This window comes from Piliocolobus tephrosceles, chromosome 8 (genome assembly GCF_002776525.5).
Source record: "Piliocolobus tephrosceles isolate RC106 chromosome 8, ASM277652v3, whole genome shotgun sequence".
Lineage (NCBI taxonomy): Eukaryota > Metazoa > Chordata > Mammalia > Primates > Cercopithecidae > Piliocolobus > Piliocolobus tephrosceles.
In genome coordinates this window covers 112,439,062-112,465,602 of record NC_045441.1, presented here as the reverse complement: position 1 = coordinate 112,465,602, position 26,541 = coordinate 112,439,062, and the positions used below count along the sequence as shown (strand labels likewise).

At 38.7% G+C, this 26,541-nt stretch overlaps 1 protein-coding gene across 1 annotated transcript in view; it reads left to right on the top strand.

Annotated features, from left to right (window-relative positions):
• The first annotated feature begins 16,001 nt into the window (after positions 1-16,001).
• SLC13A1 (solute carrier family 13 member 1) overlaps positions 16,002-26,541 on the top strand; it is a 94,988-nt gene continuing 84,448 nt past the window's right edge. The window contains exon 1 of the mRNA XM_023223543.2: positions 16,002-16,143. Coding sequence (XP_023079311.1) covers positions 16,045-16,143 — 99 coding nt within the window. The 5' untranslated portion in view covers positions 16,002-16,044. The remainder of the gene's footprint in view (positions 16,144-26,541) is intronic.

Genomic DNA, 26,541 nt, shown 5'->3' with positions numbered 1-26,541 from the left:
ATGACTGCTTAGCAGCTACACTGTCACAAAAAGGAATAGAAAGAAAGGTCTGAAAAGTGTTTTTACACACATTCGAGTTTGCTCTATTTACTGCTGTGATGGTATAGTTAGATGATGAACTTGAGTTGCTCAATAGGTTTCTTCAGAATTGGAATTTAATAAAAAATTATTTGCATATTCTGAAAAAGTTGATTCATCCTTGGCTTCCAAAGTTGTTTTGAACTGTGTGTTTTTTAAATTTGTCTTTATATGTCTCAGAGAAGGTAACTGAGAATCAGATTGGTAAGCAGGTGCTTTCTAAATTCCATTTTCTCTAACATTTTACAGTCCTTCTGTATTAGTCCATTTTCATGCTGCTGATAAAAACTTACCTGAGCCTGGGCAATTTACAAAAAAAAAAAAAAAAAAAGGTTTAATGAACTTACAGTTCCATGTGTCTAGGGCAGCCTCACCATCATGGTGGAAAGTGAAAGGCACTTCTTACATGATGCCGGCAAGAGAGAAGACTTGTGGAGGGAAACTCCCATTTTTAAAAAAAAACATCAGATCTCGTGAGACTTATTTACTATCATGAGAAGAGCATGAGAAAGACCTGCCACCATGATTCAATTACCTGCTAGCAGGTCCCTCCCAGAACATGTGGGAATTCAACACGAGCTTTGGGTGGGGAAACAGCCAAACCATATCATTCCACTCCTGGTCCCTCCCAAATCTCATGTCCTCACATTTCAAAACCAATCATATCCTCCTAACAGTATGCCAAAGTCTTAACTCATTTCAACATTAACTCAAAAGTCCACAGTCCAAAGTCTCATCCAAGACAAGGCAAGTCCCTTCTGCCTATGACCCTGTGAAATCAAAAGCAAATTAGTTATTTCCTAGATACAACAGGGATACAGGCATTGGGTAAATACAGCTGATCCAAATAGGAGAAATTGGCCAAAACAAAGGGGCTACAGAGCCCATGCAAGTCTGAAATCCCACAGGGGAGTCAAATCTTAAAGCTCCAAAATGATCTCCTTTGACTCCATGTCTCACATCCAGGTCACAATGATCCTAGAGTTAAGTAAGCTACCATGGCCTTGGGCAGCAAGGCCACTGTGGCTATGCAGGGTGCAACCCTGCTCCTGGCTTTCAGAGGCTGGTGTGTAATGTCTGCGGCTTTTCCAGGCACGTGGTGCAAGCTCTTTGTGAATCTACCATTCTGGGGTCTAGAAGATGGTGACCATCTTCTCACAGCTCCACTAGGTGGTGCCCCAGTAGAAACTATGTTGGGTCCCCAACCCCACATTTCCTTTCCTCACTTCCCTAGCAGAGGTTCTTCTTGAGGGCCCTGCCCCTGCAGCAAACTTCTGCCTGGGCATCCAGGCATTTTCATACATCCTCTGAAATCTAAGTAGGGGTTCCCAAACCCCAGTTCTTGACTTCTGTCCCCTCACAGGCTCAACACCATGTGGAAGCTGCCAAAGCTTGGGGCTTGTACCTTTTGAAACCACAGCCTGAGGTCTACATTGGCCTGCGATGCAGGATACCAAGTCTTTAGGCTGGACACAGCATGGGGACCCTGGACCCAGTCCGTGAAACCATTGTTTTCCTTCTAGGCCTGTGAAGGGAGGGGTTTCTGTGAGGACCTCTGACATGCCCTGAAGATATTCTCCCCATTGTCTTGGGGATTAACATTCAGTTTCTCATTACTTAATCAAATTTCTGTAGCTGGCTTGAACTCAGAAAATGGGATTTTCTTTTCTATTGCATTGTCAGGCTGCAAATTTTTCAAATTTTATGCTGTGCCATTTTAAAACTGAATGTCTTTAACAGCACCAAAGTGATCTCTTGAATGCTTTGCTGCTTAGAAATTTCTTCTGCCAGATACCCTAATCATCTATCTCAAAAGTTCAAAGTTCCACAAATCTCTCAGGCAGGGGCAATATCCCACCAGTCTCTGCTAAAACATAACAAGAGTCACCTTTGCTCCACTTTCCAACAAGTTTCTCATCTCCATCTTAGACCACCTCAGCCTGGATTTCATTGTCCATATCATTATCAGCATTTTGGTTAAAACTATTCAACAAGTCTCTAGGGAGCTCCAAATATTCCCACATTTTCCTGTCTTCTTCTGAGCCCTCCAAGCTGTTCCAACCTCTTCCTGTTACCCAGTTCCAAAGTCACTTCCATATTTTTCGGTATGTTTTCAGCAGTACACCACTCCTTGTACCAATTTACTGTATGAGTGCATTTTCACGCTTCTGATAAAGACATACCCAAGACCGGGCAATTTACAAAAGAAAGAGGTTTAATTAACTTACAGTTCCATGTGGCTAGGGAGGCCTCACAATCATGGTGGATGGTGAGAGGAGAGAAAACTTGTGTAGGGAAACTCCCCTTCTTAAAGCCATCAGATCTTGTGAGACTTATTTGCTATCATGAGAATAGCATGGGAAAGACCTGCCCCCATGATTCAATTACCTCCTACCAGGTCCCTCCCACAACATGTGGGGGAATTCAAGATGAGATTTGGATGGGAACACAGCCAAACCATACCACCTTCCATCATAGATATAAACAAAGAAAATGTCCTCTCTTCCTTTTCCCTATGTATGTCAAAGTTGTTAAAGTGAATGTCATACTGAGGGTAACAGTCAAGAAAGGAGGACGTCAGAGCATGTGTCTAGCTGTTGAAGTCTGTGTCAAGTATGGTAAAATAGAAGAAACACCAGTTTGGGAATCAGAAAGATGAGATCGCAGAACAGTCCAATAATTTTGGGAGAAACTTTAAACCTACCCCAAATTCTGAAATCTAGGCTTCATGGCTTGGAGAAACCACCCATTCCTATGGTTCAAAGAGTCAATGAAACAATGTCTACAATACAAAATACCCAATTGTATTCATCAGTTCTGGCACTGCTATAAAGAAATACCTGAGACTGGGTAACTTATTAAAAAAAAAAAAAAAAAAAAAGAGGCTCATGGTTCTGCAGGCTGTACAGGTAGCATGACTGAGGAGACCTCAGGAAACTTTCAATCATGGTGGAAGGTGAAGGGGAAGCAGGTATGGCTTAAATGGCTGGAGCAGGAGGGAGAGAGAGAGGGGGATGCATCACACACTTTTAAACAACCAGATCTTGCAATAACTCACCCATTATCATGAGAATAGCACCAAAGGGGAAATCCACCCCCATGATCCAATCACCTCCAACCCACATTGAGGATTACAATTTGACATGAGATTTGGGCAAGGATATGGACCCAAACCATATCACCAAGAATCTATGAAACACCAGTACCCATGAGATATTATCAAAAATGAGCTTTTCAGATTTCCTAATAAGGTCAATATCAATGTCCACTTTTACTAGTCAGCGTTCTCTAGAAGGAAAGAACTAATGGAATATATATATATATATATATAATTCTATATATAATATATAATTCTATATATAACATATTATATATTATATAAAGAATATATAATATATATTTATATTATAGAATTATATATTATTATTAAATATAATACATATAATTATATATTATTAAGTATTAACTCACACGATCACAAGATACCACAACAGGCCATGTGCAGGCTGAGGAGCAATGAGAGCCAGACCGAGTTCCAAAACTGAAGAACTTGGAGTCTGATGTTTGAGGGCAGGAAACATCAAGCATAGGAGAAAGATGTAGGCTGGGAGGCTAGGCCAGTCTCTTTTCACATTTTTCTGCCTGCTTTTTATTCTAGCTGTGCTGGCAGCTAATTGGATTGTGCTCACCCAGATTAAGGGTGAGTCTGCCTTTCCCAACCCAATGACTCAATACTTTGTGTCCTTCAATCCAGTCAAGTTGACACTCAGTACTATCCATCACACCACTGTAGTAGTCTGGATATCTGATTGAACGCTTAAATAAAATCAATCAATTACATTCTTACCTTATATACCTAAAAATATCTAAGAGCATTCAAAGGGTACATACAATGGAGAATAAAATAAATAAAAATATGTTAGGAAAATAAAGGAAAGGGCAAAAAGGGTAGAAAGACAAAGTCAGAAATGAAATCAGCACCCAGATGCAGGCCACAGGACCCTTCAAATGAACAGAGATGGACAAAATCTTAGCTCTCAGTTTCAGGCAGCCAGTTTGAGAAGGGAATTCACCCATGTTGTGAGTCACAAGGCACCCAGCAAAACCCCCAGGAGCCATATAGGGAACCTGATCTCTGTGGAGCTTCAGAGAGGGGGCTTTGTAATAGAGTGAATAGTCTCCTCAACAACATCCACATAGCAAACCCAGAGTCTTGTTCCATATAGCTGTTTTGAAAGTCACCATTCTAAAAACTTCATGTGTATTTTCCCACTCAGATTCAAACAACCTTGTGAACTAGGTCAATTTTTATCTCCATTTGAAGGGAAGAAAACTTGGACACAGTTAGTGTATTAGTCCATTTTCACACTGCTATAAAGGTACTACCCGAGATAGGATAATTTATAAACAAAAGAGGTTTCATTGACTCACAGTTCTGCATATCTGGGAGGCCTCAGGAAACTTATAATCATGGCAGAAAGGGAAGCAGGCACCTTCTTCACAAAGTTGCAGGAGAGAAAAGAGTGAATAAGGAAGAGCCCCTTATAAAACCAACAGCTCTTGCGAGAACTCACTCACTATCACCAAAATAGCAAGGGAGAAAACCACGCCCATGATCTAATCACCTTCCACTGAGTTTCTTCCTCAACACCTGAGGATTATGAGGATTGCAATTCAAGATGAGAGCTACGTGGAGACACAGATGCAAACCATACCAGAGAAATTAGATGACTTGCACCAGCTACCACATTCAGTAAATGATGAAGGTGGAATTCAAACACAGGCATTCCAGTTTCAGAGCTTATCCTTCAAAGTGAGTCAAATTATTCAGAAAAAACTATTTCATAAGAGAGTCATGCAAGACCATCCATGGAAGTAGCTCTGTAGTACTGTGGCTTAATTCTTGAATATAACAGAGATTCTCAAACTTCAGCATACACAGGAATCTCTTTCGTAGTTAACAAAGCTGCACAGGGGATTTTAATTGTGGTAGACCATTTAAAAACCTCAACTAGAGCAGTGATTTTTCTAACATTAGAATGAACTAGAGTCACCTGGAAGGCTTGTTAAACCAGCAATCCTGCCCTCCTGACCCCTCCTCCAATTTTCTGGTTCAATACACCTCATGGGGCCTGAGATTTACATTTCTGACAGATCCCCAGGTGATGTTCATGGTGTTGATGTTCATGTTGGTAGGACCACAGCCTTTGGGCAATCATCATTAGTGATATTCTAAACAGGATTAAGTATTTGTTGATAAACAGTGAATATAAAATTTTAAATTAAATTAAAATTTTATTTTCTGAGAAATATATGGTTCTGTCTTTTGTTATTGGGACAAATGCTGAAAAATAGACTCAGTCCTGGTGCATAGCACATGGCTTGTAGACATGTAGGCATTTTGCTTTTATAAGATTGGTGCAAAAGTAATTGCATTTTTGCCATTACTTTTAATGGCAAAGACCACAATTATTTTTGCACCAACCTAATATAAGCTAAAACTAAAATCCTAAGCCCCTCAACCAACTGAATGGATACCTCTCTTGGCCAAGGGGACCCCAGAGAAATCTTAAATACTGAGTTTCTAGCCATGACTGGACAGGAGGTCAGACCTCATTATACCCACTCCCTTTTGCAATTAAGACACGACAACTGACCAGCATTAACGTTAAAATAGAGATTATAAGACTGGCAGAATAGATTCTTTGTGGCAGTAAGATACCAAATCATAAACATGACCTAAGGCCTTGCCATGCAAGGGTTAAGTCATGAACCCCCTGCACTTAAAGAATAAACTGTGTTCTAACTGCCACATGGTTTTTCTTTTGCTTTATCAGCTGAACAAGCACTCACCTTGAGATAAGCAATATTGAAAGAATTGTAGCTCACTGCCAGATGATAACTAACGGATCCCCTGTTCCACAACTCATAACAACGGCTTTAATCAAACAAGGTACTGATTCCCGCAACTTTCCCATGATAAGAGACAGCAAACCAAGGACTGGTTCTGGCCAGTTTACACACTTGAGTGCCTTCATGTCTCTACTTCGTCTTTTGACCTATAGGGAATACTTTTAATACATTTAAATGTTAAGTCTTCTAATGGGTCCTATGTAACATGCAGGTTTATTCAATATATATGCATTAGGCCCACCTTCATGAATATTCATAACTCCTCTTGTAACCTGTTGAATATGTATACTTGGCCAAGATATTCAACATAAATCCCTGTTCCACCCTTCCCTCCCTTGAAGTGCCTGCTAATGGCTTTGACTGGAGGTTATGCTTCTTAGCCTGTAAGAATGGCCAACTTGCAGGCTGTAACCCTTTATAAGAAATAAAGTCTCCTTTCTGAATTTATAAATTGTGTGATTTTTAAGTTAACATTTTCAAGATAAGGGATTTTACTATCTGACATAAAGTCTTTTTCAACTGTTACACAGCATGGCCTTTTGGAAGTCGCTTCCCACTCCAAGCAGTTTATCAACATATTCTTTCCAGCCACAGAGAAGACTTTCCCCAAAGACATTTTCATTAGTATTTATTTCTAGATATTGCAAAATATTTTGAAGGATGAATAGGAATTTCATACATGGACAAAGCTTGGAAGAACGTCTCAGGCAGAAGACAGAGGCTTGGAAGTGTAAGAGCACATGTTTTGTTTAGGATTGGTTTGCTTTTTCTTGGGTAGGGTGTGCTTTATAAACAAGCATGAAGTGTGATGCAGGCTGGTGTAGGGAAAGAGGCTGATGATATAGGCTGGCATTAGAGTCTGTAGGGTCTTTTAAATTATGTAGGAAGAGTGGACTCTCTCCTTTCCCAAGTGGAGAGCTCTTGATATGTCTGAACAGGAGTGACGCATTCTGTTTCTTTTGAGAAGAGCCCTCTGGTGGCATTGTGGAGCATTCAGCATTGTGGAAGTTGTCAGGAATGGATACAGAGACCAGTTAGGAGACCCTGGAAATAGTGAGAGATGATGAGAACCTGAACAAAACAGTAGTCATGGGGATGAAGTAGATGACAGACATTCAAAGGCAAGTAAAATCGAGAGCCCTTAAGGATGGAAGGAGGGAGGGGTGTGAGTGAGAGGAAACAGCCAATGTAATGTCCACATCTCTGATTGATGGGGGCTGGGTACATTCTTGGTACTATGACCAGGTGATCATATATTCCAGTTTGCCTAGGACTTTCCTAATTTTAACACCGAAAGTCCGGTGTCCCAGAAAATTCACAGTCCTGGGTAAACTAGTACAGTTTGCCACCCTAGTGATGAAACTGATGTCCTGGTCCTTGAGATCACTACCAGGCCCTTCCATGGCCACTAAACTGCCCTCTACCCCCTTCTCTGCCAAGTTTTCTAAATCAATGCATTTGTGCCCTAGACTCCGTTCCTGATCCAAGAACAGATTACCCACTGGTCAGGACAGCTGCTTGACTCTAGTACAATCATCTAGGGAGCAGTAGCTCCACATAGCTCCCTCCTTTCAGTGTCTGCACCCTCTCTCTCACATTCTGACCAGAAATATCCAACAAGACAAGCTTCTTGGAAGTGTCTCTAGCCCCTCTGACTTTAAATATCCTCAATTCTGGAGTCTTGTGCTCTGTGTCTTCCTCATTAGTTGGCAACAAATTATGGCGCATATATGAAGCCAGAAATAGTAGAGTTAGAGGAAGAGGAACACTAGCTTTGGAGTCAAATAGACCTGAATCTGGACTTTGAGTGAGTGAACTCAAGCAAGGTACTTAATCTTTTGAAGCCTCATCTATAAACATGAGATTGTTGTTGGAAATCAATAATATGACAGATACAGAATGCTAGCCATTCATCATCATTTGATTTTTTCTTTCTTAGGTCTTTATAATTTTAAATGTTGCCTTTTTCTCAAAGAGTCTGAAATTAATTCATTGTCTCAGCCTTAGTCCTTCCAAATCCACACTCCTTTTCTCAGCAGCCTCTAGTGAGACCCCTGGAAGGCTGTTGCTGAGTCTGCCCAAGACATAACATTACTACAGGAGGAAGAAGAGTGATTGGGAGGAAATATATTAGTAGTTTCCAATACTACTATGGTCACACTAACTCCATATGTGTTTTGCTGAGTGTCTGATTATGAAATCATACATGCATTCACCCATGTTTGATTCTGATGTCATTTCCTTTCTGGAAAATATAGTTCTAATTTTTGAATAAATTTTTGAAGGATAATCTTTCTTTGGAGAAATCAATGATACAGTATGAATAATTGCTAATTCTTCTTACTCAGACAAATGCATATTTCAAAGTATAGAGGAGGAATTGGTTGGTGAAGCTGAAAGTAATTTATGCCTTAAAAAACTGTTTACATCCTTTTTAGTATTTATGCTAGTCAAGGAATAGAAGGCTTTGTATAATTAGCCGAATAACCCAAACTTCTGGAAGGTTTATTTTATTGGAAATGTGGTTTTGTGCTCCAAGACAGGAGATGGGTAAATAGCATCTTGACAGTCAACAACATAAGCGTTATTACTATTAACTCTATATCAGTGAGTTAGATGTCAATCTTGGGGCAGATTCTAGAATGGACTACTGAAAGGAAACAATTCTGTAGACTCAAGTGTGAAAGGAAAATATCTTGGGCCCCTAAAATCACTAAGGAGAACTGAAGCTGGAAATTGTTTAGGGCAAACCTGCCTCCCATTCTATTCCAAGTCATCCCTCTGTTTGATGCCTCTACTGAGATAGATGCATATCTGATTGCCTCCTTTGGAAAGGGTAGTCAGAAACTCAAAAGAATGTGATAGTTTGTGTCTCACTTATCTGTGACCTGGAAGCTCGGTCCCTGCTTAGCGTCTTCCTGCCTTTGCTTCAAGTTGTCCAGCCTTTCCAGATTGAACCAATGTCCTTCTTACATATATTGATTGATGTCCCATGTCTCCCTAAAATGCATAAAACCAAGCTGTGCGTTGACCACCTTGGGTACATGTCATCAGGACTTCCTGAGGCTGTGTCACAGGCACATCCTTAACCTTGGCAAAATAAACTTTCTAAATTAACTGAGACCTGTATCAGACTTTTCTGGGTTCACACAAGTTAATAGTAGTACCCAAAAGCTTTCTAGTAAAAGAATTTCAACTTGAAAGAACATACTTGAAGAAGGGAATCTGTTGAGTATAATATCAATGATTTTAGATTAAAATGTAGAGGACATTATTACTAAATATGTGCATAGCATACATGTGATAAATAAGTCATGGCAATTCAAAGCATATGTACAAACCTAACAAGATGAAAACAAGAAAAATGTGCCATATTTATCATTATGACAATGTAGAGATTACTTAGCTTTAATACATAAAAAATATTTTTGAATGTTTATTGGATGATAAGCTCAATATGTTTCTGCAATGTAAAAAAAACTCATGCAATTTTGCCTGCATTGCTATGAGAATCATGTCCAGAACCAAGGAGGTGTCAGTCTACTCCTGCTTTTTGCTGCCAAACAGAATCTGAAATAGAACATTCAACTCAGGAACTCAGCCAGAGTCAGAGAGATAAGTGCTCAGGATAGTGAAGAGATTTAAAATTTGAGACATGAGGAATAGTTGAAGCAAATGGAAATGAGAGGACTTCAAGTATATAAAGACACATGGAAGAGAAGTTCAAGTTCTCCCTCTCATGGTCCCAAGAAGTAGAATTAAAACAGTAGATGAAGCTACAAGAAGACACATTTTGTCTCAATGGCAGATGGAAAGTAAGTCTAACAGAGAGGAAAGGAGGTATTTAAATATGAAATGAGGAGAAAAGAGTCATCCATCAGTAAAGGTATTGAGAAAAAATGGGCTCTTTGACATGGATATTACATGGAGGCCTAGATCAATTTTCCAAACCAAAGTTACTGCGGTTTTCAGAAAGTCACACGAGGCCAAGACTCTTGCCATGAGAACTTGTAATTATTTTAGGGACTATGAAAATGGAGATTGTTATGCAAAATAACAGAGCATTCACAATTAATTGCCTCCAATTGCATTTGTCTTATGCTCTACTAAGTCATTTGGAGTTATTTGCTGTGAATAGGCTGTCTTTCCCTTGTGGAGGCACAATATTTTATTCATATCAATTCACTCACTAGAAAAATCTGTATTTGGGTCCATTTTATTAACCTCCTTTCTTTTAAAACCTCCTGGAGATCAAACTACTCACTACTACTATTTGTTTATCTGGGACAAAAGTATAAATCAAGCTCTGTCCTCATGGCCTATCTGCCAATTAATGTGGTTTAATGTACAATGATAAAAGTTGAGAAGAAAATATTGTTCTGAAAAATGTATCTTTTAGAATCAATGATAAGGAAAATGGATAAAAATGTAAGTATAAAGGACTCATCAGAATAAATGTTGGTGTGTTTCTTCGTGAGGTTGTAAGGCACACATTTTCTTTAAATGCTGAATTTTCTTCATAAGCAACCAGTTTGAACCAAAAGCCACCAACTGCATACAATAAAAGAAGCCAAGTGGTGAAGAACAGTGAATGCTGTAGCTATGCCAACAGAAAATTACTGTAAGAGGGCAGCCTGGCTAACTTCCTATATTCATGTTAATAACATATTGTCAGCTAGTCTATCTTAGGTAAAAAAAAATGTCCAAAGATGGGTCAGCCTGACAGGAAGCTGGATTATGTCAATGTCATTTATTACACTTAAAATAAGTTCACCATAAGAATTATGTTAACACTTTATCTCTTCATTGTTATCAGGGACGGGAGATGTTCCAAAGAGGCAATATTTTTGGTGGTGAAAATGGCAGGAGAAATATCAGGGTTTTTTTTTTTTTTTTCCTGAAAGAGAAAAATGAACACATTTGGCCATAAGCAACATTGAATTTGTAGCAGAACGGAGATGACCAGGGGAAAACGTTTCTTTCATTAATTTCTTTAAACTTGTTTTTTTCTAGCTATACTCAAAAGCAGTTTCTGCTGGCTAGTCTGAGTTCCATGGAAGCCTTCTGACTTGACAGGAGTGGACACCTGGATCAGCTGGGATTATAGGGTATTTCTCCATGATCCATTTCTATGGATTTCCATTTCTAAGAGTCCTAGAATCACAGCAGTCATCACCCAAGTGCTGATGTAATAAATGCCATATCCAGGGGTCCTGGATTCATCTCTGAATACGCTAAACATTTTCACAAGGATTACAATACAGTTGCCTGTGTCAAGACATGACTGTGACACCAGGTGGCTGTGCAGGGGATGGGGACACAAGCAGGAAGAGGAGTGGAGCAAACAGTGTTCTAGACATTTGAGAGTAGTTTTACTCAACTTCCCTTTTCTAAGAGTATATTAAGTGTCCTGAAATGTCCTTTCTCTTCCCTTCTCTACATTCTCAGCTCCCTGAATTTTCCTCTTTCACCTCCCAGAGAACCCAAGATTAAAATGTGGTAAGGCTCGGCCAAGAGAAAATTATTCCTCCCCACCCTGATGGAGGGTGTGGTCAGTGGTGTCTTGGCTTCAGAGCTGACATATTCTGGCAGGTGCTGTTATTGCTAGAAGGAGGTCTTCCTGTTTAGGAATTTGCTTTCCTTTTCATCTCATGAGCATTCAGGTCTTCACCTTGTAGGACACAGTTCAATCTTCATCTATTCAGTCATTTATTTCATTACACTGGAAGAATAATTATTGAAATTTTGGTTAATAATAAATTATGTTAATTTAAGTTTTTAGGGACTTGTGTATAAATATACAGTCTCTAGGGTAGATTATTCTACCCCAGCTAATTATTTTATCCTTTATATTAGGAAATGAAAGTAAAAACTGATATAGTTAATTGACATCAGCCTGGAAATTTTACTATATACATAATCTACATGTTTTTCTTTTATCAAGAAGACTCAACATCTTAAGGAATAGAGAGGTGAGCAGAAAAAGAAATGAAACTCTAAAAAGTGCTAATGTAAATGACTACAGGATGCTACTCAGGGAAAAAGATCATCTTAGTTTTAACAGTGTCTAAAATGTTTGAGGATTCAGCTCATATACTCAAAGAGTATATCCTTCACAGCACAGTGCTTGTAAGTTATGCAATTTATGAAGGTAACCAGAGTATATAATTAAGGGTACACTGTGAGTGAGTTTTTGCATTAAGGGCTAGTCAAAGCTGAAGGACAAATGAATGTTGGGAGAAAATCTGGCTTACATTTTTTTGACCAATGATCTCAACAATAGCAATTGAATAAACCTGGCATGCACTTTGAACTCTAAAAACCCTAAGAGTGAAAATAGAAACACATAATTGAAGCAAATGCACTGTCTTTTTATATACAAATGCACCTGGCTGTTTTCACCAGCATAGTAAAAATGTATACTGAGTATGTATACTTTTTCATCTAAGTCTTTATATGTATGGGTATATTTGCAATGGGGCAAATATTTTCCATTGAAAAGCCATATCTCATTGCAAACCTATATACTCTACTGAAAAACTGCTTGAGTAAACCATACTATATAAACAAGGAAGCTAATTGGTTTCCACTTATCTATACTCATAGGTAAGTTTAGAGAAAGTATTCTTTGAGTATTTACTTGTACCCAACACTTTACTAGGGATATAAGTGATGCAAAGGAAGTAGTCTGTACTTCCTTGTAGTCAAATAATTAAAAATCTTACAGAAGATGTAAGATTTACATGCATTATTAAAATAGCAAATAACATCAGTCTACTCATAGGCCACAATGTGTCTTACAGATATTATCCATGATTTTCAAACTTTACTGTGCATTAAAAATTACACAGGGTGCCAACAAACATGAAGGTTTCAAAGTCACATTTAGATCCAAAAGGGTAGAGAATCTGCATTTTTGTCAAGCACCTGATATTATTTGAATACAGTTGGCTCAAGGACCACCCTGGGTGTGTGCATGGAAAGTCAAGGATCGGGGATTTGGGCAAGGACTGGGATTGTTAGGATGGTTTTGAGATGAATCTACAAGGTCAAACTTCAACAATGGGTAGCATTTAAAACAGAGATAAAAACCATATTCTTGGAAGAAGGAAAGGCTTGAAGAACACAAATTTGGGAGTTAACATTATAAACATAAGCCTAAGAAAGAGATAACCAGAAAGTAGGCCTGAGAGAAGCATGTGAGACAACTGGATAAAAACTAGTTTCCACTCCCCTCAGTTGGTTAGACAACTCAAGCATCGTGGACAATCTAACTTATTTACTACTAATAAGAAACCCTTCATTTCCTCTGTGCTTGAACCTGAGTTTCACATAATTTACGACCATCCAGAAGGCTCAATGGCAAACCCCAGAACTATAGTCCCTAAACTAACCAAACCAGGTATCTCCATACAAATTCTAGACTTGAAGATTTAGTGCTAAATGCCAAATGATTATTCATGATGGTAGACCTCAAACGTAGTACGAGAAGCATTGCCTTAAGTGCCAGAAAGAACTGGATTCAAATGAATGGTTTTACCATTTAGTACCTGGGATATTTTACTTTACCTCTTTGAATGTTAGTTTTCAAATCTATAAAATATAAATAATAATAACAATACATATATGTAACTTGTATCAAGTTTTGAAGATTAAATGAGGTACTAAATGTAAACTCTCTGGGACATAGGATGTAACTATAACAATGAATGAATGAACAATATTTGTGATTTTTTTGGTCAACATGTTTTTTAATAAAGGGCTAGTCGAAGCTTAAGAACAAATGAATGTTGGGAGAAAAACATGTTTTTGTAAAAATCATGTTTTAAATGAACTGATTCATGATTATGTAATCGTGTGATTCAGTTTAGATAAAACATAACACAATTATGATGTAAGATTTATGATTTTCTGTACAAAGAAGAGGTTAAATTTCACAACTGTGACTAATTTGTTCTAGGCACGGAACTAGTTAAAGCGTGATGTGATTTGAAGGGTACCTTAAGATATGTATCCAAGGGACCCCGAAGTCTCCCTTAGAGTTTCATTCCCCAGTGACTCTTGCAGAGACATTCAGCTCACATAAGTCATTCATGTTTAGTGCAAATTATTTTATTAGATTTTTTCTCTCAGTGACAGTGAAGAGAAAACCACTGAGGAATAAGAGGTTGGCTGAAGGTAAGGAGAAGGTGAGGCCATTTTGTAATAATGAATACCCATAGCAGATTCAGCTGGCTAGAGCCCAGACCATAAGAACAGGGTCCTGGAGCCTTCCTCTGGTGAGAAATGAGGACCTGAAGAGAGAAAATAGGGTACAGAAAGGAGGGACTGACAAATGTCAAGTGCTTTTCCCTTAGCCTCTGTCTGGTTCCAGTTCCCCACACATAGTCTCTCATTTCCTTTAAATGTCACACAAATGCCTTTTCATTTTTTCGGTGTCATCTCACAAAGTAAAATCCTCTAAAATGAAAAAGTGAGACTCAAATCATCTCACCAGGTAGCTGAAGGAAATCTGAGAGCAAAAATGGTTTCTTCAAAAAGTAGTAGTTTAAAAAAAAGCATGCAATGAACTATAGAACTGTACAGGGTGTTAATGGAAAAAAATAAGTACTACAACTGGTTTGAGTAAATCAGTTAATAAATTAATTTTAACACTATATACTATTGTTACCTATTATCACTCATCATTTATTACTAATATCATTTGTAATTATCCTTTCATCTAAGAAATTCAAGATATAATAAGACTTTCTGGTTTGGAAACTTTTTTTTCTGTTTACTATTCTGATTTTCCTGAATAATTATCCATAATAGATGTTTAGAAATTTAAATTTTTTACAGGAAAAAATGCTTTCTCATTTACATTAATATGGTGAGTACTGGTGAGAGAATTGTTTTTCTTGATGGAAAGGGAATGCAGAGTTATATTAGTATGAAATTAGAAATAAGACCTAAAAGCTAACTATAGATTACATAACAGTAAGGCTATCTACGTCAAGAGAAATTGACTATAAATTCTAGTAGGGCTGGGAATGTGTTTCGTTTATATCTAAAGCTAAGTAGTAGTTGCTAACTTGAGGTTTACTGGACCATCAATTTACAACACAATGTGAAACAAACCATGGTCCTTATCCCTGAGGATTTTCAAAATACATCCTCCATATTACTGTTGGAAGAGTCTCCATCTTCCCACGTGCTCATGTGCAGACACCACACACACACACACACACACACACACACACACACACACCACTTGAATGTCCCTAATCACTTATCTCTATGCAGATTCTCTGGTAATTATGTAGTCTGTATCAGCACAACAGTATCAAGTCAAGCCTTCAAAGGTCTTAAAATAGAGGGTTTATATAAAACACTTTATGGTTATTTTGGTTTCCTATCAAAAGAGACAATAGGGTCCAAGAAATACACAGAACTTTGCTTCTAAACAAAAGGGACATTTGCTATAAATTTTGTAGAAGGCCTTTGCAATACATTGTCCAAGAAGTCCCTTAAAAATCCATCTCTAAAAAAAGTTTTCCTTTCACTGCCATATACTGAAATTCCAAATTAGTCATTACTTCAATTTACACACTAAAAACATACTTCCTTAGAAAGGGCCATGGAGGCTGCCTGTGGAGACTCACTCACGGCACCATGACAATGTGGTAACTACTCCAGTTAGGGAGTCTGGAAGTCAGAGGACATCAAAAGGGGTGGAGGCGCCTTATTGTGAACAAATGACGAGCTTCATGGTTTTGCCTTCTCCTGGGCTTGTCCAGTCCGTATTTCAGTGAATGTGCTTAAAGAAAGCAGGGTTTCCTTGAAAAACAGAGGAGCAGATGGTCTTTGATTTCTCACGAAAACTCTTGGGTTTATCTCTTTGTGTTAATTGTGATAGTAAAACAGTAAAAAATGAGATTTAATTTTAACTTGTATTGGTCGGTCTAGGGCAGTGAGTGAAGGTGACGGGCTGGAAAAATATTAATCCAAGTTGGTTATTTAACATCCGCTTTATTTGGAGGAGGACACTATTGAAGCCACCTGCTCAGAACAATGAAATTCTTCAGTTATATTATGGTCTATCGCCGATTTCTCCTCGTGGTTCTCACTGTGTTGGTTTTACTGCCTCTGCCCATCGTCCTCCACACCAAGGTGAGTGAAATTGGAGAACAGACTGGTGGATTTCCTGACTTATTTAATTGCCCTTTATAAAAACTGTTTGCTGTTTAACTGCCTGGCTCAGAGCTGAATGAGTGTTGACACTTCATGTCTAAAGTCAGGATGGTTGTACGTGATGTTTTGTCCATTTTCTCCCTTTATAATAATTAACATTGGTTGATTCTTAGTATGATTAAACATAATTAAATAGCGTATTCAACCAGAATTGTTCTCTGCCTATCAACTAGATGAGAGGAAGAACAAAAGAAGCACAACCTTTGAGGTTTTGCAGTTCAAGTTGTCATTCTCCAGGGAGCATGCAGGGCTAGTGCAATCCCTTCCCCTGAGAATAGGCAGCAAAGCAATTGCTGGGGACAGAGGTGGAAGAACAACGGAAATCCTAGGTCCAGCACAGACTAATTTACTTGTCAGCTCTGTGGGTTGGTCACAGAACTTCCTGGAAATTTAGTTTCCTTGTGGGAGAAGAAGACATTGAAAGCATAGAGTAATTTCCTTTGGTCAATCAGAAAATCTAATAAAGCATTGTACCATGTTCTGATAATTTCAGGTTTTATTTCATTGTGGTGTACTTGTAAGCATTTTTCTGTTTGCTTTTTAAGAGTAGTCAGGGTATTAAGTTCAGAACAATAAACTCAAACATGTTTAATTTCTTGGGAAAATGATTTGAATCAGCAAACATTTAACAAGCACTTTCTCAGTGCCAGGCACAAATGTCACTTGGTAGTAAGAGGACAGGCTTTGGAGCCAAATTCTCTGCTTCAGGTCCCAGATTTACCACTTACAACCTGTGTCACCTGGGCATGCTACTTAATGTCTCTGTGCTTCTGTTTTCTCATATGAACGATGGGGACAGAAGCAGGCTTGTTGTGAGAATGAAATGAAGAAATGCTCATCCAACACTTGGAGCAGTGCCTGACACACAGTAAGTGTGCAGTGCCAGTCTCCCTGGGTGTGTTGACTCCACAGGTGGAGCAATTCCCAGCACTCCATTATACACAGTCCCTCCTCTTAGTGGGAAAGAACTCTGCTGACGCTCTCCTCTAACAAGTACTCATCAAGGTTACACCATTCTGGGTTATAATAGAATCATATTAACTATAATATGGTGGTCCCTCCAGCCTCGGTCAGAAATCTTTGCCAGTGATCTTGCGACCTCTGAAGGGAATTCATGTGAGCTAATAAAGTCCTTTTGGACACTGTCAAGGCCTCCTTTACCTGCAAAGCTGGAGAAGGGACTGGCCCCTGCTGCGGCGTCTGTGGGTTGTCTCCCACCAGGTGCAATCTTCCAGCTGCAGCATTCTTGGCTGGGTCTCTCCGTGTGCTGAGGTCTCACAGAGCTACATGGTGGGAAGGGAAAAACTCCCCACCCCTTTTGGTCCAAAGTTCTTCTAAGCCCTCAAATTCTTACAGAATTTATAAATAATAATAATAACTAAAAGACCTAGTCAGCTGTTTTTGGCTTTGTTGGTTTTGTTTTTCAAATTCTGTGTGACTAACCCTTTCCTTCCCACCCTGCTACTCCCACCCCCGGCTACTTGTGAGGTCTCCTATATGAATCTCTGGCAGTCCCGTCAGATGACAAATTCCATCACAGAAATAAGGCTCTATTCTGAATTCTCACCCCACTTCCCTGCCAAGGACTTACGACATTATGATCTTCACTTTGCAACTCCTCTGGTCCCATGAGTCCTCTAGATTTGGCTGAATCCTGTCATGACCATATCCTGGTTCATACCTGGAGCTCTGCTATATTTTAATATTTTTGAGTTAGTCTCAGCATAGGTTCTTACTTATGACAGAGAAAGTAGGAAATTAAACTAGTCAAGACAAATTTAGGTCATGACTATGTATCATCTGTGCTGATCTTTTGACGTATAAATGCATGACAATTTGATTATCCTCCATAATTTTCAGAGAAATCAATATAAACTCTTTGAAAAACAAAATAAGTAAATAAATCAAAAGCAATCATTTCAGTACATGATTCATTAACTGGGAAGTGTATTATTTTTAAGAAATGCAGCCACTGGTTATTTTTTCCAAGGTGCTATGACGAAAGAACATTAGGTCCATGCAGGAACCAGGTGTCTGGCACCAAGTTGCATCTGGTGAGCTAGGTTCCTCCTTCCTTTCCTCCTAATCAACTCATTTGTTAAAACTCAATTAATGTTAATGGAGGATTTATTCCTAGTACAATAACATGATTTTATTTGTTGGCCACTTTAAACATATATTTAGTCATTCAATAAACTGCTAATTAAACTAAAAGACTATTATTTTAACTGTTGCTTACAATGAAAGGAAATTTTTTTGTTAAAGAATGTAGGCCTTTGGAAGGTATAAAATTTAAGGAGACGTTTACTTTAACATAAATGCAAGCCAATTTACTGTTAACTTTTAGGTTACCAAACTGGAGAAGCCTATGCTTCTAAAGACACAATATTAGATTAACTAAAACATTCAACGGAAACAAAAATCCAAGCTTCTCTTTCAAAACCACAATAAATCTACAGGATGTAGAGCCAACAAACAATGAATTATTGACTAATTTCTTTCCTTCATTTTCCTACTGGTTATTGAGTTGTTCAATAGACTGGCCTTAACTTCTGTCTTAATTCCATCTAAAGTCAAAACAGTGTGACGAATGAAGAAAGACCCTAACTGGTTTTTCAATGTATTATTAACAGGGAAGGAGAATAGACTGATTTGCAGAGTCTGTTTCAGGCATTCTGCCAACTACTTTCCCCAAATTATCTAATTTAACCTCCATTACAAACCAATAAACAAGTACAAATGTGCTTCTCGTTTTACATTTGAGGGAATTGATGCTCAGAGACATGTAACTCACCAAAGGCCACCTACATGCTCCAAAAAGTAAATTCGAGCTTGGGTTCTGTCAGAACTCAGAATTCATGCTTTAAAAGTGATTTTGTTTTAGTCTTTTGTATATTTTTTGAAGATTTACTCTCTCATGGCTTGTTAATCATTTATCAACAACACAGGCATTGATGTTCATGAAAATGCTTTAGACAGGCCAAATGGATGAGTTATGTTTTAACCATTTCCTCAATTGCATCATGGTACACAATGTCATTAAGGTAGAAAGTTGCAGTGATTCTAACCACTGAAGACAGGTTTATGAGAACTGAAGCTATAAAGGATGTCACTTGCTGGGTGTCCCAGAGCCCCAGTTATTTAAGCTGGTCAATCAGCTTGTCAGGATATGGTGCCCCTTTTCTCCATACTTGGGTCCAAATTAGAAATAGAGACAAAAACAGGTAAGCAGCTTGCAAAAATCTAGTTACGTAGATTTTTCCAACCAACTTCTGTCTGACTCTAGAGCCAATGATGTTAATCACAACTTAGTATCTGTGTCTTTATAGCTTCCATGGCCATATAATAAATATATTCCTAGTACATTGGTGTGAATCTCACTTTGCTAATGAAATTCCATTTTCTTATTGATTTACACTGAGCGTCAGAAATTCTTTTTGTCTCCTAAACATAATGGTAATCTCAGTCCTTACCCAATTAGTAGTTAATGATCAGTAAACAAGTCTGGAGTGTAATTGCTTTTTATTTGAATGAAATAATCACACTGAGTTTTTCTCATTTTGGAGAGAAATTTCTTTAAATATTTGCAGTTAAAATCTTGGTAAAACTGGTCTAGTATACCTGGCATAATTTCAGTAATATTCTCTGTGGAACTTTGTTCTTTTTTGACTATTTTGTTAATTTTTACTCTTTTCATCAGTCAATACTATTTCCTTACTTATTTTTCCAGTTATTGGATTTTCTTTGTATTTTTATTCACGAAACAAAAAGAAGACCAGGTTTGTTAGAAGAGGGAAAAATCAAACAACAATATATTATATTTGTAGAGTGCAATTCTTCCAGGTACACCTACTCCATCTAGCTTACTCATTAATCAGGACCCCTTTTTAAGATCAGTAGACAAGGAAACAACCACACACGTACTGAGCAGCATTTCTTAGTTGATGGGTTGTAAAACCAATACCAAATTTTAATTCTTTCTTCAGAAAATATTTTGGATTTCTCTAGAAAATATTTTATATTCTAACTTTGAAAGTCACCATATATTCACTTGAAGCATCATGACTTTCAAAGTGAGAATAGAAATAATAATAAATAAACAAAATGATACATAATGAGAGACTTATGTTGCTAGATATAAAAATAAAATAAACAGATGGGAGAAATACGATTGTAAGGAAATATAAACTTTAAAAAGTGAAGCATCCCCTAGAAGGAGGAAGTGGTAGGTTGAGAAGTTTGTCAAAGAAAATGAAAATGAGTGGGAGATAATTTAAAAAGACTATATGTGAAAGAAGGAGGAGGAGAGAATTCTAAGAAAACAAATAAGTTTTAAAGGGTGAAATAAAATAGTTAAATATATTAATGGAAATAAGTGATACTGCTTTAAATGTTGGCATAAAAATATTGTAGGGATTTAAGTTAAAGAAGAAAATTCTATAAAGTCCAAGTAAGTGAATATTTTGGACACCAAAGAGTGAAGAAATGATGAAGAACAAGAAAAAAATAGAAATCATGCTAATAGCAATGTGGTAGCTCAACAAAATCAGAAAATCCAATTTTGATAATATATTTTTATTTCACAAATATTTTACAAGAACTTTCCCAGCCCAAAGTGTTGTGCCAGATGAACCGTGTGATATAAGCAGAAGTTTAAAATGTTTCTGTCTCTAAGTAGCTTGCAGAATTGCTGGAAAGTCATTGTATAGTATGACAAACATTAATGGCAAAAGAAGGTTGTATGTAAACACATGGCAAATAATTTAAAGAAATCATTTGTGTTATGAAGGTATAATTAAAAAGTGGATAAACCACTAAAGATTCATCATCCTCCAGCCCCTCTGTTCCCCTAACCACATGCAGTCCCACTTGCCCACAACCTGCTGCTCCTTCTGTTTTCTTTATGTCAGAGAACGCCACTACCCTTCACTCCATTCACAAGCTTGAAAGCTGTGTGTCATCTCAGACACTTCAAATATCCACAAGCCCCCATCACTAATACGGTGTTGCATCTCCTTAATCTAAATCCTCCTAAATCTCCCCTCTCAATCTCATCTTCTCTCTTTCCTTTCCTGTTGGTACTGCTTTCCTTGAAGCTGTCTTTATCCCTTTATTCCATAGACCATTTGTGTTTTACACACTTTCTCCTACAGTCTCTGGCCAGAGTACTATTTTTTAAATGCCAACTCAGTCCTATTGTGAAAAATCAAAATTCTTCAATGGTTCCCTTTTGCCTATAATGGAAAAATATCTAAACAAAAGATTGGTATGCTGATGGATATTTATGACTTTTCATTTATTTGTCCTAAAAGCCTCCACCACACAGCCCCCAATATCTATCTCCCACATTTGCATTTTCCTCTTTAACAATACTTCACTATTTGCAGTTTCTAGAATGCCTGTGATTATTCTTGTCTCTCTGCCTTCACATATGCTATATCCTCCTCCTAGAATGCCCTCTCCTCTTGCTTTGTCCTGCCTGGGAAGGAAGGCTCAGGCTGTGATGTAAATGGAAGATCATCCTCGATGCTCTCATTGCATCATGGATACATTGGCCTCCATTACAGTGTGTCTTCCATTTTGCTTTATCTTTGTCTTTCCTTCCAGACTGTAAATACCTCAGGAACATGGGGTATAGTGTTTAAATTTCTGTCTCCTCCAGCACCAAACCCAGTGCATGTCACATAGTAGATAGTTAATAACTGTGTTGAGTGAATGGATGATCTTGCATGGCAGAAGGATGTAAGGCTTTGGACCTGGTAGGAAAGAGAGAATGCAGGAGAAAGAGGTTGATGAAAGGAAGGAACTTCAATAGAGTGAAAATAATGATGAAAGGACAGAACAAGAAGAATGTAGGTGTAACCAGAGGCTGTCCCTTCCACAAAGCTCTTTCTTCCTCCCATAATATGTTTTATACCTTGTTTGATAACAATAATAAATGTGGATGCCCACTGTGAGCCTCATAGCGACAATTAGAAATAGTCAATACCATCCCCATTCTACAGAAGAACAGAAACTTGGAGAGGTCAAGAAATGTGCTTAAAGTCACACAGTCCACAAAGGGAGCAAGAGGATTTAAATACAAATCTGTCTGACTTCCAAGCCCATGATGTCATTGCTTATTTAATGATATTTATATCAGATCTTTAAAAGCTGTGCTCAGATTGCCTTACATCATTGTTCATGCATTTGCAATCACGAAAGCACATGTTGAGGTGATGACTCTCTCAGCCTGGATCACGTAGTAACCTATACCCATGATGGACAAATAGTATGAGTAAGAAATAATTGGTTGTTTTAGACTGCTGAGATTTTGGAACTTTTGCCACAGTATAGCTTATCCTGTCCTAATTAACATAGCATATTCTGGAACATTCCCCAAGTGACTCAGACATGCTAGCCTTGGCTCATTTTTTTATTTATAAAATGAGCAAGGCTCTTTTTAAAAAGTTCCAAATGTTGTCTCTGGATAAGCTTCCCCAGATTCACCTGAGATACTTGTGTAAAGTCACAAACTCTTAATGTGATGTGTAGGATGCTGCACGTTGAACAAACTCCCCAGGTGATTCTGGAGCAGGTAGTTCATGAATTGCATTTTGATCATATCCAAATATATAGTCAGGTTGGAGAAGTGATTATTTCTGTATCTTTTTCCAGTTCCACTGTGTAAAGAGTATGAAAACAATGCATCTCAGGTGCTGGTTAGGTGTGGAGGTTGAGTGGAAAGGAGGAACTAAAAATTTCCCAATAACTGGTATAGTGGGCCATCAATTGGTTTTCTCTGCTATCCATTTTGGCTAAAAACAAACAAACAAAAAGAAAAGAAAAGAAAGCTAGTTATTTCTCCTTGACTTTGTAGTTGAGCTTATTTTTATTCTCCATCTTCCAAAATGAAGATATTTTAAAGCACTTTAAACTTTGCAATTAATATAAATTGAGTCTTTTTATCACTGCTGCAGTAGGGGTAGGAATACCAAGAACCATACAAAGCCCTTCACAGGCTCTGTCAAATAATAATGGTGTTTTTCTTGTAGCACAGAGATTTAGAATGCATGATTTTTCTGCTTTTTTAATTGCTTTGTGTTCTCTTTAGAAAATCAATTGCAGTGATTGAGGTCTGTGATTGGCTCTGCTTTTCTCACGCTGTGCTGAGAAGAGATCGTACCCACATACATACTAATTCATCAGCCAAATTACTCCCTAATATCAGTCAGTATGTCATTTAAAGAAGCAGAAGAGACGAAAAAACTATATTTTAAAGCCAACTTGTATTCTAATTCCATGTGGGGCTATAATTTAAAAGAGAACCACGGTGATTTTTAAATATAATCAGCCACATTTTCTAAGATAACTTGACAGTCAGAACTTTGTGAGGAGGAAAAAGTCATTATCTAAATTGCCTAGTCATAGCTTTCTTTGCCTTTTTCACCCCTTCAGCAAATACCCTAGCTGTGCACTTGAGGTGGTTAAGACAAGATATGACTATGATATTGTTAACTGGGGGCTGGGTAAGTGGGAATGTCTGTAATAGAGGAATTCACCTATGCAGGTAGACATTTTAGTTCCAATGCTATTTGTTGGCAAGAGAGATGATGGCTGCAGGAAAACTGTAAACACATTCACCCACCGGGGCAGGAGGCAAAATATCCAGTTCCAAGAAAGGAGGGGAGAACAGATAAAAGGGAACAAGGGAAAGAGAAAGAAGTTTCTATGCTAAGGAACTTTATGCCTAAGATACAGATTTAGTGTTTTATAAGATATATAAATACAAACAATATTAGAAAGAACAGAAAGAAGAACCTTACTCACTCAGAAATATTACTGACCATATACTGTATGCCAAGTACTGCTTTAAATGTTGGGAACAGGGTAGTAAATTTTAAAAATATATACTATAATAGAGTTTATACGTGGACAAGTCTCAACTCTACCACATGCTAGCAATGTGATCATTGAACCTTAGTTCAGCATGGAATTACACTATGTACCCTAAAGAATCTTGGTGGGGGTTAAATAAAATGTCATGTGGAGTGCCAAGTGTTGTATCTGACACATGATAAGCATTCATGAGTATTACTTGCCCATACTGTAGTCATAAGTCACAGAACAGATTTATCTGTCTACTTAGTAAATATTTTCACATCTTAAATAAGTTTTCTATATATAAAGTCTATGATCAACAGTCTAGAAAAGGTTTTAGACGATTAGGATCCTCCCTTCCCAAGCTCTTTCTCCATTGGAAACACAAAGCAAATAAAGATCTCTATAGGAGGGGCGGAGCAAGATGGCCGAATAGGAACAGCTCCAGTCTCCATCTCCCAGCGCGAGCGACACAGAAGACCGGTGATTTCTGCATTTTCAACTGAGGTACTGGGGTCTTCTCACTCGGGAGTGCTGGACAATCCATGCGGGTCAGCTGCTGCAGCCTGACCAGCAAGAGCTGAAGCAGGGCGAGGCATCGCCTCACCTGGGAAGCGCGAGGGGGAAGGGAGTCCCTTTTCCTAGCCAGGGGAACTGAGACACACAACACCTGGAAAATCGGGTAACTCCCACCCCAATACTGCGCTGTAAGCACACCGGCACACCAGGAGAATATACCCCACACGTGGCCGGGAGAGTCCCACGCCCACAGAGCCTCCCTCCTTGCTAACACAGCAGTCTGCGGCAATCTAACCGCAAGGCAGCAGCGAGGCTGGGGGAGGGGCGCCCACCATCGCTGAGGCTTAAGTAGGTAAATAAAGCCTCTGGGAAGCTCGAACTGGGTGGAGCTCACAGCAGCTCAAGGAAACCTGCCTGTCTCTGTAGACTGCGCCTCTGGGGACAGGGCTCAGCTAAAGGAGCAGAAGCCTGTGCAAACGCGAACGACTCTGTCTGACAGCTTTGAAGAGAGCAGTGGATCTCCCAACACGGAGGTTGAGATCTGAGAAGGGGCAGTTTGCCTGCTCAACTGGGTCCCTAACCCCTGAGTAGCCTAACTGGGAGACATCCCCCACTAGGGGCAGTCTGACACCCCACACCTCACAGGGTGGAGTACACCCCTGAGAGGAAGCTTCCAAAGCAAGAATCAGACAGGTGCACTCACTGTTCAGCAATATTCTGTCTTCTGCAACCTCTGCTGCTGATACCCAGGCAAACAGGGTCTGGAGTGGACCTCAAGCAATCTCCAACAGACCTATAGCTGAGGGTCCTGACTGTCAGAAGGAAAACTATCAAACAGGAAGGACACCTATACCAAAACCCCATCAGTACGTCACCATCATCAAAGACCAGAGACAGATAAAACCACAAAGATGGGGAAAAAGCAGGGCAGAAAAGCTGCAAATTCAAAAAATAAGAGCGCATCTCCTCCTGCAAAGGAGCACAGCCCATCGCCAGCAACGGATCAAAGATGGTCAGAGAATGATTTTGATGAGATGAGAGAAGAAGGCTTCAGTCCATCAAACCTCTCAGAGCTAAAGGAGGAATTACATACCCAGCGCAAAGAAACTAAAAATCTTGAAAAAAGAGTGGAAGAATTGACAGCTAGACTAATTAATGCAGAGAAGGTCATAAACGAACTGACAGAGATGAAAACCATGACACGAGAAATACGTGACAAATGCACAAGCTTCAGTAACCAACTCGATCAACTGGAAGAAAGAGTATCAGCGATGGAGGATCAAATGAATGAAATGAAGCGAGAAGAGAAACCAAAAGAAAAAAGAAGAAAAAGAAATGAACAAAGCCTTAAGAAGTATGGGATTATGTAAACAGACCAAATCTACGTCTGATTGGGGTGCCTGAAAGTGAGGGGGAAAATGGAACCAAATTGGAAAACACTCTACAGGATATCATCCAGGAGAACTTCCCCAACCTAGCAGGGCAGGCCAACATTCAAATTCAGGAAATACAGAGAACGCCACAAAGATACTCCTCCAGAAGAGCAACTCCAAGACACATAATTGCCAGATTCACCAAAGTTGAAATGAAGGAAAAAATCTTAAGGGCAGCCAGAGAGAAAGGTCGGGTTACCCACAAAGGGAAGCCCATCAGACTGACAGCAGATCTCTCGGCAGAAACTCTACAAGCCAGAAGAGAGTGGGGGCCAATATTCAACGTTCTTAAAGAAAAGAATTTTAAACCCAGAATTTCACATGCAGCCAAACTAAGTTTCATAAGTGAAGGAGAAATAAAATTCTTTACAGATAAGCAAATGCTTAGAGATTTTGTCACGACCAGGCCTGCCTTACAAGAGACCCTGAAGGAAGCCCTAAACATGGAAAGGAACAACCGGTACCAGCCATTGCAAAAACATGCCAAAATGTAAAGACCATCGAG